At 43.3% G+C, this 12,760-nt stretch overlaps 1 protein-coding gene across 6 annotated transcripts in view; it reads right to left on the reverse strand.

Moving 5' to 3' along the window:
- Positions 1-12,760, reverse strand: part of cdc42bpab (CDC42 binding protein kinase alpha (DMPK-like) b) — a 136,691-nt gene that overhangs the window by 26,843 nt on the left and 97,088 nt on the right. For all 6 annotated transcript variants that reach the window (XM_079571777.1, XM_079571774.1, XM_079571773.1 and 3 more), the window contains exons 14-19: positions 11,255-11,376; positions 10,985-11,105; positions 9,344-9,454; positions 9,015-9,262; positions 6,448-6,553; positions 895-1,019 (exon numbers count right to left, since the gene is read on the reverse strand). In XM_079571777.1, coding sequence (XP_079427903.1) covers positions 895-1,019; positions 6,448-6,553; positions 9,015-9,262; positions 9,344-9,454; positions 10,985-11,105; positions 11,255-11,376 — 833 coding nt within the window. The remainder of the gene's footprint in view (positions 1-894; positions 1,020-6,447; positions 6,554-9,014; positions 9,263-9,343; positions 9,455-10,984; positions 11,106-11,254; positions 11,377-12,760) is intronic.

The following is a 12,760-nucleotide window of genomic DNA, read 5'->3' on the forward strand; positions in this document are numbered from 1 at the left end:
AAAATTGAACCTTGTGGTGCACCATACTCCACGGAATTCCTTTTAGATTCATGTTTTTTTATACTGGGCTTTACCCAAATCTAAAAGCTTCTCGACTGGAGATCAACAATGTGACGCCTCATTTGAAAAGACCTACAAAAGTGATGGAAACTAGGGCTGAAACAACTAATCGATTAATAAAATCGTTGTCAACTATTCCAGTAATCGATTAATCGTTTTCCAGTAAACACAGACTAAAATAGAGCTAAAAGGACATGACAATTATGTATTTTGGATGAAAACCTACTTTGTTTTTAAAGTGAGGGTCTGCAGTGTTTTGTACATAGTAAATTTCATAAACATCTGTCTATGTCTCGTCCAATCAGAAAGCAGAATTAGCACAAAGAGCCTCCTACAAAAGTTCACTTTAAGTTTACTCCATCCACGTGTCCTCAAGCGGCGCCACTTTAGCTTTATGTGGTCAAAAAATTGAAAAAATACAATTTCCATGCACCTTTCACAGTCAAGCGATTAATCGATTAATCGCAAAAATGATCTGTAGATTAATCGATTACCAAAATAATCGTTGCATATGAATGCCCTGAATATCCGCTTGCAGAATATATGTTCAGACACAAGGCTAAAAACGATGGCCTGATAGTTTGATATAGTCACATGAAAGCAGTGAAACTTGAATCTAGATGTTTGTTCATGTGGGAAAAAGCGAACATGGCACGCTATGGAGCCTAAGGAGCACCTCAGCATCTTCCACACCCTCTCTTTTCCTCAACATTCACCTGAGCGACACTAGAATCACGTCTAGGCTCATGTTTAGGCTCATGTTTGGCGTAAACCTCCAGTAGACCGGCTCCTGGTCCCAGAGTGAAAGCTGAAAGCCAGTTATTAACGTCTTACCATTGAATGATCTCTGTGATCTGGGCCTCCCAGTGCGCCACGCTCTCCTTCTTGTCGGCCAACTCTCTCATCTCGTCCTCCAGCTGCCGGTTCGAGCTGCTCATCTTCTCAAACATACTTGTGAGCTGAGAAACACACAAAAACGCATAGATATTGCTTCATATTGTTTTGGGTTCAAATCGAGTAAAGCAACGGTGTGAATGTGTGGAAATGAAAAGCAAATTCACAAATGCTTTTATCAAAATTATTCGCATAGAACAAGATGAAAACACATTTGACGTCAAGAATAAATGGGAATTAGAGCTCAACACGGTAGTTCAGATTGGGAACAGTCATGGGACGAATGGCTTTAATGTCTCAGTCCAAACTGGAAAGAATGGAAGTTAAGAATGAGATTTTGTAGAACCCCAATCATCGTGGCCAGTTACAATAATAATACAAGCGCCCTCTGCTGGCGAAAGTGTGGAGAAATAGGTGACTTCTGCCCCATGGTAATTGTGTATTGGGAAAAGGTGAAGAGATAAATAAGATTTTAAATATGAAGATATCAAATCACATCTTCCAGGTAATACTTAGTGGCAATACACCTGGAGTCAGGGAAAAGGGAAAAGTGTGCACTACAAAAAGTGAATATCAACCATTGGCTTAAATGACTTGAATTGAGGAAATGTATCTTGTTTTGAGCCGTTTTCACTCATTTAGACACTTTTCCTGATCGGACCAAGTTTACTTTGCTTGTTTGAGGACATTTCAGACCAGTTCTAGGGTAAATCTCGCTTGAAATAAGAAAGACCAATTTTCTTACCCCATTGGCAAAGAAAATGACCTGAAATAAGGACGAAATGTATCGAAACGAGTCAGAAACATCTCATTGACATGTGTGGGGAAAGAGTGACCCAAAGTCCCCCAGCTGAAATGACATCAAACTGAAATCAAAACAACCATAAACCTGTCAGTGAAACGATAAAGCCGCTCACTAATGGACCTTATGCGAAGAGAAAAGCGAACACGTCGTAAAGCCTGGTTTTCTTGGCACCGGTTCAGGTTTACGTCGGATCGGGGACCACTCCCTTTCCCGCGGTCTGCCGGGGCAGCGGCACCGACACCCTTACAAGTCAGAAGCTGCCCCGGTGTTGGAACAGAGTGTTTGTTTAGTGGGCACAGAGCTGCCGTCTCCGCACTGTCAGGACTCTGAGGTAATCTGCAAGTCGGGACAGTCCTGCAGCAGGATTTTGCAACGAAGCCGAGGCTGCTCTTACGTCTGAGTGCGTAATCCTTAAATGGAAAGAAAAACACGGCGCACACAATGAGAGGTGTTTTGAGAACTTCTCAATTTAGAAATGTTAAATGCAGTGAGAGTCACACTTTCTCCTGCAGTGGAACTTCTTTAAGATAAGAACTTGCAGTAAAGTCGCTCCCTCGTGAAAAAGATATTCCGTTTTCATTCAAGCCTGTTTGAGTAATCCAGTCTCCTTCTCTGGAGCTTAAAGGTGCATTATGCAACTTCTATGTAGAAAAAAAAAGTTGATATCTTGGCATATTTGGCCTTGTACTGCGTCTGTATGAGCGGTCAGCAAAGCGCCTTTACTTTCCATCACGGTGGTCTCCAGGACGCTCCAGGATCAATTGTTTGGAAGGTTTTCGCTGCTGACGGAGCCTCTCATCAGAAAGTCTACAAAACTATTGATTCTGCACAGCAAAAAGTACCTGTCTAAAAACAAGGGAAAAAAACTTGTTTGAAGGAAAACATTCTGCCAATGGGGTCAGCATTTTTTTCTTGCTAAGGTTTCTTATTTCTAGAATATTTTTCTTTTCATAAAACAAGAAAGAAACACTAAATTTAAGCAAATAAATAACTAGAATTAAGTAAAATGTCCTCAGAAAATTGAATAATTTAAGGAAAACAATCTTATTTAATGAAAAATTAAAAGTAGAAAGTAAAATGTTCTAAATGACACACATTTTTGAGCAAAATGTTCTTAATAAATACTAATATTTAAGGTAAATATTGCCCTCGCCCGGAGACCCGTCTCCATGATGTGGAGCCAGGCTGATGGTCAAAATCACCTATTGTACATGTTTTTAGTGGTAGACACAGGGAGAACATGCTCCACACAGAAAGGCCCCGTCCTGGTGGGAATTGAACCCAGGACCTCCGAGCTGTGAAGCTGAGGCTCTAACCGCTGTGCCACCGAGCCGCCCACTTTAAAGAATGGAATGTATTTTCTCTCTGTGAGAATCAGTTCTTACATTAAGAGTTGTTCTGATCTTAGTTTTTCTTAAAATAAGAATAAATATTCTATGTCTAAAACTGAAGAAGATTCAAAAAGTTTTTCTTTCTTGTTACAAGAAAAATTATCATGTTTTTAGCAAATTTATCTGAACAAGAAATGGCTAGATTTTATTTCCTAAAATAAGATTTTTTTTTCTCAAGAAAACTTTGCTCGGCAAAACATTATTACTTTTTAGGGAAAAAATAAGAAGTTATTTCTTAAAGTAAGACATTTTTTACTTGCTTTGAATCCACTTTTTGCAGTGTGGTGCTCTGTAGAGACCACTGTGATGGAAACTAAAGGTGCCATGCTGAACACTCTGGGTCACTACAAGGTCAAATACACAAAAATATAAACTTTTTTTTCCACATAAAAAGCTGCATACTGCACCTTTAAGTCATTCTATCCTTCAGATGTTTTGGTGAATATAAACAAAATGAGGACGAGCACTCTACTGAAGCCAGGACTAAATCAGGATTACACAGAGCTCATGTATCGTGCAATAGTCTTCTGTAAGCCCAGTCCATTTGAATCCTTCCACATCTGCAAACTGAGCAAAGCGACACTGAGCGGCTCACTTCAGAGATAAACCCGGGCAAACACAATATTTGGAGAAAGATAGAATTAGTCTCTGTGTAAAGATCTCATCAGCCCTGAGAACTGGAGGTTTTAAAAACAACACAAGCACTGGAGGATTAATTCAATAGGAGATATGTGCTATCACTTGTCTTCATTATCAAACACAGACATCCAGATTTGATAAAAACACCTCCCACTCCTAAGACATTGTTGAAACTTGGGGCCTTTTTGAACTTCCAAAGTCAACACGGCGCATTCTTGCATCCGAGTGAGGAGGACGAGGCTGCGGGGTGTTTTTGCGGAGAATATTGAACAGTGATTTCTTTGGCACCGCCGCTAAAACGGAGGGGGGGGGGGCGGAGCGGAGGAATGCGATTCAAGAGCGGGGGCGGCCCGTAGGGGACTGGGGTTACCTGGGGTGAGAGTGTGGGTTAGTCGTGAGCCAGAGAGAGCAGGTTTTGACAAGACGGGGAAGCACTTCTTCCACTAATATGGAGTGGATGAGACACGATCTCGAGTCCAGAGTGTGGTGGAGGCAAAAGTGCAAAGGGAAAACTCAAAATGCAATGGCTTTGAGGCTCATTGATGAAGTAATGCACATGCTCCTGGAGCCGCCACCTTAACGTGGTGGAGGGGTTTGAGAACCTAAATGATCCTGGGAGCTCTGCTGTCGGGGGCTTCGTGCCACTGTTAGGGTCTCCCAGGGCAAACAGGTCCTATAGGTGACGGGTCGGACAAAGAGCGGTTGAGAAGACCCTTATGAGAGACCAACAGGCCCGGTTAGAACCATGAGGCCGAAGAAAATGGATGGATGGACAGTTCAATATTGCGATAACGATATTATTGCGATATTTTACCGTTTCTACACGATACGTTGCATTCTATTTAAGCACAAATTGCTAGTTTTTCAGCAGAATTCATCAAAAAACACCAAAACAGGGTGAAATTGAGCTGAATAAGGAAATATGTTTAACTACAACTGAACTTCTACACAATTTTGAGTTCTTTCATAGTTTGGTTTTGGCATCGTGGCTAGATCGCGAATACAAGCGGCCGAAATGAGTTTCCTTCGCAGGGTGGCTGGGCGCACCCTCCGAGATCGGGTGAGGAGCTCAGTTACCCGGGAGGAGCTCAGAGTAGAGTCGCTGCTCCTTCACGTCGAAAGGAGCAGCTGAGGTGGCTCGGGCATCTGTTCCGGATGCCTCCTGGTCGCCTCCCGCGGGAGGTGTTCCAGGCATGTCCTAGTGGGACAAGGCCTCGTGGAAGGCCCAGGACACGGTGGTGGGACTATGTCTCCGAGCTGGCCTGGTGTCGCCTCGGGGTCCCCCCAGAACAGCTGGAGGAGGTGTGTGTGGATCGGGAAGTTTGGGCATCTCTGTTGAGACTGCTGCCCCCGCGACCCGGCCCCGGATAAAGCGGAAGAAAATGGATGGATGGATGGATCGTGGCTTCTTATGATACGGATATTATATCAGCTAATATCACGATACAATGTTTTTTGCGATATATTGTACAGCCTTAGTCACCAGAAGTATAAAATTCCAGTCTGGTGATCTGCTGTTAAAATTAGAGGTCGACCGATATGGCTTGTCCTGGGGCAGATGGTGATTTTTTTGGGACATTCATTGGCTGAAGCCGATATTCTCAACCGATATTTTTGACCAATAGTTTTGGCCGATTTTTCCAAATGTGTGGTCTGTAATCCTTTAAAAACATAAATACTTGATTTTATTTTATTACTTTAGATCAAGGGTCACCAACGCGGGGGCCCTTTGGGGCATGTCCAGTAGCCCTTGGGACTTTTTCTAAAGTGTAAAACACTTCATTTTCTTGATTCTAATTCTTAAAATTACAGTTATTTCAGTTCTTGTGACTCGGTATGAGTTTAAAATAAAGCTATTTTAATATAATGTGGGGTCAATATCCTATAAGTGAACAGTGCACGTTTAAGTCTTTAGGATTTGTTTTTAACTGGTAGTCCTCGAACAACAATGCTCTTAAAGTAGCCCTCAGCTGAAATAAGGTTGGTGACCCCTGCATTAGATGATTCAATCATAGTTTCTGTCCCAGCTTTGATTAGTTGCCGTTAGCATTAGCATTCTGTTGCTAACCGCTGCATTTAGCATGGCGATCAGAAATAAAGTTGCAGAGGCTAACTAACTCAGCGCTTGAATCCAGGTTCTGTTCTTCAGAATGACGTGAAGCATGTCCATATTCACCGAGGTGTAGTGAAACTTGTATTAAACAAACTTGTAGCTAACCAATTTTCATCACGATCTTTCTCTGTTTCCCTGAGGCCGAAGGAGATGTGGGGGGTTTGTTTTAAAGCCCTGACTTTGCTCTTTCCGATGCAAAATGGGAAGTCTCGATCATGTATCTTTTGGTCTCAGAGATACTGGCTTTTATCGCCGCTAAAATATCCTCTAATGAAAATATACGCAAGATTTGATGTGATCTAGGACTTCGATGTAGATCTTTTTGGCACAGATCCTTTTTCCCCACAAACGTTTTCTAAAGGTTTTGCATTTGCGGTAAAGACGACAGAAACACTAGCTAAAGGCCAATTCAGGAGCAGAGGTCGTCCGGTGACCCGTCTCTAGATCTTCAGCCAGAATCTAAACCACTAACCACACAGCTGCCCACTCTGTAACCACACTCCCAAACCCTCATAAACTGAAATCCGTGTGTCGTGAGATCTTACCTTGTCCAATTCGCTGGAGAGCTTCTTGTTTTCGTCCGTGAGAATCACCCTCTCCCTTTCATACTTCTGCTTGTACTCCGTCTCAAACTCCTCCCGCTCGCATTGGCTGGAAAAGCAAACCGCACAAACATGATCACCCTTTAACCGAAGTGAAATAAACCCAACTCGTGCCATTTCAGACACGTAATTGTCACAATAAGCACCGTGTCACCGGGAGCTTCTCGCGTTTCGTTGAACGCTCGCCGCTAAGACCAGGTAGGCGTTTTTTTTTTTTTGTAGTCTAAACACATTAATGCAGAATCCGACACTGAAGTGAGTGAGACGGGAGCGAGGGCGGGGGGGGCGGGAAGGGCAGACCGGCGGGTACGAAAACAAATCTCAAAAATCTTCCTGCTCGAAAACAAGATCGTATTAAAATTTGATTAGCGCCGCGGTTCAACGAAAGTGGAATCCGGCGGCCGTAAGTACTCGGCGGGGGGTCCGGGGCAGGAGAAATAAGTGGTTTCATTTCTCGGATGCTAAATCTCTGGAGTTTCGATACAGAAAAGGGGGCACTAAAAGAGGGTCGGGATCGAGAAGAGTTTCTGCTGGTTAAAGGGGGACTCTGAGCTCTACGGCCTCGTTTCCAGCAAGCAGTAAAAATGTGGTTTGGTGCATTTTGGTTAATGTGGTGAGCCTGCAGTGGGGAAAAGCTAATAATTTGTAATCCAAAACAAGTAAAAAAAACACAAGTATTTGATGAAAACTAAACAAAACAATTGATTTATTCACTTTGAGGTTTTCATGTTCCTGTTCTTTGCCATAATAACAAACCATAGGGCATTACTTTGTGGTGCTGGGTGGAAACCTGACTGACCAGAGCTAGAAATGACATTAAGAAAGTCATACTTGGACAAAGCAAGGACTATGTAAAGCTACCAAAGCTACCACAATCACATCCTTTACCTCAAACAATCGTCACTGTGAAAGAAGATAAGATTGAGTTAGTACAAATCAATACAGAACTGAAATACATAGACATTTTTTCCACCAAAATGATCTTCTCCATTATAGTAATTATCAGAGGTGGGAGACTCGGGATTTTCGGGACTTGAGACTTAACTTGGACTTGAGGCCAGTGACTCTCAATGACTCGCTGTGACTTTATATTTATTAATTGAGTGAAACTGTCGAAAGATCGGGATTCATTTCGTAAAAGCGGCGCATCTTTGTTTACATTATGGTAATTAGCCACATGCGTGTTCGGTTTCCCGACACAGGCTTCTAATCAATACAGCGTTTAAAGGCAGGAGGAAATACCACGTGTTTCTTTGGATGCATGAAAAGTTTTCTAAAGACAGTGAAGAGGTGGAGATTTACGGACAGGAAAACGTTTGAAACAATGGGCTGGACCTACAGCGCAGACGGAGCCTCCAGAACCACCATGTAAGAGCTGATTCATCAACAGGAATCTTGGGGCTTTTCGATGTTTTAAGGTTTAAAGTTTACAGCATTTAGTGGCTCTTTTCAATCCGCACACAGCCCAGTGACAGCGGGACTGAAGGCCACGCGGGATCTATTTTGAGCAGGGGCGAATCGGAGTATACAGGGGCTGGGGCAGTACAGGGGGAACCACTGACAGAAAAACTTCTTTTTCTTTTTAAAATGTTAACGCTTGTTTTTAAAGCCCTCCATGGTCTCGCTCCTTTTTATTGTCTGAGTTGTTGACCGTACATGGCCCCAGCAGAACTCTCCGGTCTGCCAATCAGATGGTTCTGGACGTGCCCAGGTCCCGGTACAAACAGTGGGGCGATCGTTCCTTTGTTGTTGCCGCGCCTAAACTGTGGAACAGCTGCCCCTCAGTCTGCGTGTTCTCACGGACCTGTCCCTTTTTAAGTCCAGATTAAAGACACATCTCTTCAAACTTGCTTTTAATACTTGAGCACTGAATTGTGTCTAGGTTGCAATTATTTGGTGTTTTTAAATGTGTTTTATCTTTCTGTGAAGCACTTTGGTCCTCCTGGTGTTGCTGTAAAGTGCTATATAAATAAACTTTGATTGATTGATTGATTGAAAAACTGCCAGAAACTAACAAAAATAAAAATATATATTATTTTTTTCATGATATTTATATTTCATGTTAGAAGGAAAAGCAGCTCATGTTTAAAATACTATATTTCATATTTTTTAAGGGCCCCCTTCCTTAAAATTCTGTCCCAGCAATTTTGTACATAGACTGTTTATTTAAAATATATATAGCTTGAATTTGTTGGTGATTAAATATTAATTAAACTTTAAATCCAAAGCCATGAGATTGTAAAAGGTTTGATTTTAGCCTAAATGTTCAAAATCGCTGTATCTTGAGAAAGCGCTTATTATTTTCAAGATTAAACACATGAAAAGTCGACACACTGGCACACTTGAGGTGACTCGCGGCTAAAGCAAGACTTGACTTGACTTGACTTGACCCCATGACCGATTGACTTGGACTTGCTTGGGACTTGGACCTTCACGACTTGGACTTGACTCGAGACTTGCATTTAGTGACTCACTCCCACCTCTGGTAACTCCCTCCCCCCCGGTCGCACCTCTCTCGGCGGTTCTTGTCCAGCTTGTCTTTGAGCATGAGGATCTCCTTCTGCAGGGCCAGGTGCTGACTCTCGGCGTCTCTCAGCTCCTTCTTCAGGGCCTTGAGCTCGGAGCTGTGCTGGGCCTCTCTGCGGGACAGCTCCTCCTCGAAGTGCAGCGTCTTCTTCTCCAGGTCCCCGCGCAGACGACCCACCTCCTGAGACTGGTCCGCGGAGGGCGAGGTGGCGACGGGACCGGGCTGCTTCAGCTGGGGACAGGCGACAAAAGTGCTTTCAACGATCGGAACAATGCGTTACATATCGGGACTCTTAAAGCTGATGTGACTCACTTTGAGCCCCTCCAGCTCCTCCTCCAGCTGACGGCTGTACTGCTCGTTCCTCTCTCGCAGCTTCCGTTCTTTCTGAGCCTCAGCCGCCTGCTCCTCGGAGTGAGCCTCCATCTGATCACACATACACCCGTCAGTAAATCTCAGAAACATGTTACAAATGTGTGAGTGAAGAGGTGACGCGTTCACGTGGACTGGCAATTCACTGAGGTGCTAACAGCAGGAAACATGGAGGTGCGTCTAGTTTATTTATAGCAATCTACACTCACAGACAGATTATGAACAATATCATAATTCAGGAAGGAGCTACACTTTGGAAATGTACCTTTAACATGACAGGGATGAATGCAGGATTTAAGAAACTGAGTTTAAAGATTATTCCAGACTCAGAGTTGGGTAAAAAGCCAAAAGTGCACTGTTAAAGGAAGGCAGCGCAGACGGCGTTAGCATTTAGCCTCTCCCTCTCCCCACTATTCACCTTATTCCGGAAGGTTCGCGTGGGCGCCGCCATGAATAGTGCCCGCCCCTTTTCTCCTATGTGTTAACGTGGGGCTGGAGAAGTCCACATAAAATCAGTCACTACACGAAAACAAAGCCGTTTTCAGGCCGCGCAGAGAACATGACGTCGACATGTCGGTGCAAATGAACATCGGACATTTTACACAAATCAATCGACTAAACATCAGATTTGAGCTGAGAATATTTTCCCTCGTTCTCCGTTAAAATGAACGGGCTTCGCGCTCGACCGGAAGTGTCTGGACAACGAGGCGCCGAGACAACGCAAAGAGTGGCAAAAGTGGGCGGGGCGGAATAAGGTGAATATTGTAAGGCGTAATAATACCAGGAGTAGTTCGAAATCCGCGCAGTAATCTTCACTTTACTGTGCAGATGCCAAACTACTGGTATTGTTACGCCTTACAATATAGTCCCCCTTTTATCCGCGTAGAAAATCGACATTGTTTAATTGTGTGTAATTATACTTTGTAGTGGAACACTTCACGTAACCATATTTAAATAAGGAAAACGTGGAAGAGCTTGGTAGCTTCTATATTGACCTGTTTTGGAGCTATAGAGGAGAGAGGGAGAGGCTAAATGCTAACGCCGTCTGCGCTGTGTTTACGTGACTGAAGATCAGACAGGTCCTAAAGAACTCGTCAAAGCTAAGGTAAGAACATATCTCTCATGAGGAAGAAAAAGTTGATACTTGTGCGTGTTTGACCTTGTATTGACCCAGTGGCAGTATGAGTGGTCAGAATAACGCCTTTACTCTCCATCACAGTGGCCTCTATGGTGCACCAGGAGCAACTGTTTGGAAGGTTTTCACTGCTGACGGACCCTCTCACCAGAAAACCTACAAAACAACTGATCCTGGAGTGTTGTAGAGACCACTGTGATGGAAAGGAAAGGCGCAATTCTGACCACTCACACAGCCACTGGGTCACTACAAGGTCAAATGTGCACAAACATCATCAAATAGCTTTTTGGCCCAGCCCTACTTTTCGGTAAAATGGAGATAAAGCCTGTGAACAGTTCAGAAGGTGTCGGTATCTCCAGACTAAACCTCTACACAAACAGGACAGAGAGAGAGAGAGTGAGATTGTGACAGGACAGGGAAGCTCTACCAAACACGGGGAGCTACTCTACCTCCTTCTTTGCTCTCTCTGCCTTTCGCACCTCGAGCCTCAGAGTCTCCACCTTCTGCGTTTGACTCTCGATCTCCTCCTCCTTGTCCCGCAGCTGACGGGCCAGACGCTGCTTCGCCGACCTGGACGCAGAGTCACAGTTTAAATGCAAAGTTATCAGATTGCTGTTGTTAGCGTGGTATAAACTGCAGTGTGGGTTAAAGTGTGGAAAAGGAGTTAAAAAGGCATGAATAACACATGATATTGAAGATTGGCAAAGCGATGTTTGTACCGGAGGTCGGTCAGCTTCTCGTTGAGCTCAGAAAACTCCTTCATGGCGACTTTCCGCTGAGTGTGGGCCTCCTTCAGCTCCTTTGACTGAGACTTCAGCTTCTCACTGGCGTCGACCAGATCCTGGTGGCGTCAAAAGCAACACATGGATATTTTAGAGGGAGAGTGTGTGGGAGAAGAGCTGAAGAAACATTTAAAAGGTTTAGGTTCTACTGGTATCAATGACAAAAATCAAAAGCAGGTACGGAAAGAAATGCAAAATCTTTATATTCAAGTTTTCATTCCGTCATTAAAATTTAGAATAAAAAACAAAAAATAAATAGAAAAACAAGTGACAAAATTTGGGGAAATAGAAAAAAAAAAAAAACTGGGGAAAAACTGGGAAAATTTGAAAACAGAAAATGAATAAATCGGTATAAAAATTTGAGAAATAATTTATTGGTATTGAAAACCACGTATCTTTGAAGTACGGGTATCAAAAAAATATAAACAATACCCAAATGTGTAATTAGGGAGGCACCGATACCACTTTTTCTAAAACCGATACGAGTACTTGGATTTCAGTACTCACCGATACCGAATACCGATACGAGTACGAGGCATTTTCTTCAACGTTCTTACTTTTTTCACAGAAGATTGGTTTGTAATTAGTTAATTTACTCATTTACATTTCCTTAAGTAAAGTAGGCGACACATTTAAGAGCAGTTATATTAGAATTGTGCTGATGCCATTTATTAATTTATTTATTTATTTTCATTCAATATAATTTTAATTTTTATGTCTCTGTCCATCATAGACAGAAAAGCCCATGTCCTAAAGCTCCCAATGCCTGAGCTTTATTCATTTATGTGTTTTTATTTAACAATAGTATTGAGATGTTCCTTAAATGGTCTCTTTTCGTCTTTACTTCAGCTCCTGTAGATTTTCTCGTGTGTTTGTAGTAACTTAGCGAGAAGCTACAGCGTTTTCATTGTTCTGCTGCAGCTCATTTTCCCTCAATATAAACATGCTGTATGTCTTTGATTTGGATTTTCTGAGGACTTTTTAGTCGCTGGGTTAGTTTTTCAGATGAATAAACCCCTGGGCTTAAAACGGCGTCAGAATGGCCAAAACTGTTAGCCGCGAGTTAGCAACGTTAGCCTGTATGTTGTAAACACTGCAGACGCTGCAGCACGAACAACATTAAGCTCTGGTTAAATCCAGCTCAGACTCTGGTTTAGAGAGCGCAGTCTGTAATAAAGTCAGCTCTATGTGGATTATTGTGTTTACACTAAACTATTCTCCAGTTTGTTGCTTCTTCTCTCCTCAGTTGAGAGCTGCGCCTCGTAGCTGCGCCTCGTAGCTGCGCCTCGTAGCTGCGCCTCGTAGCTGCGCCTCGTAGCTGCGCCTCGTAGCTGCGCCTCGTAGCTGCGCCTCGTAGCTGCGCCTCGTAGCTGCGCCTCGTAGCTGCGCCTCGTAGGTTCGCTGGCCGCACGTCAAATGGTATCGGTTTCTGGTATCGGGACC

The sequence above is a fragment of the Gobius niger genome (genome assembly GCF_951799975.1).
Source record: "Gobius niger genome assembly, chromosome: 15".
In the NCBI taxonomy this organism is placed as follows: domain Eukaryota; kingdom Metazoa; phylum Chordata; class Actinopteri; order Gobiiformes; family Gobiidae; genus Gobius; species Gobius niger.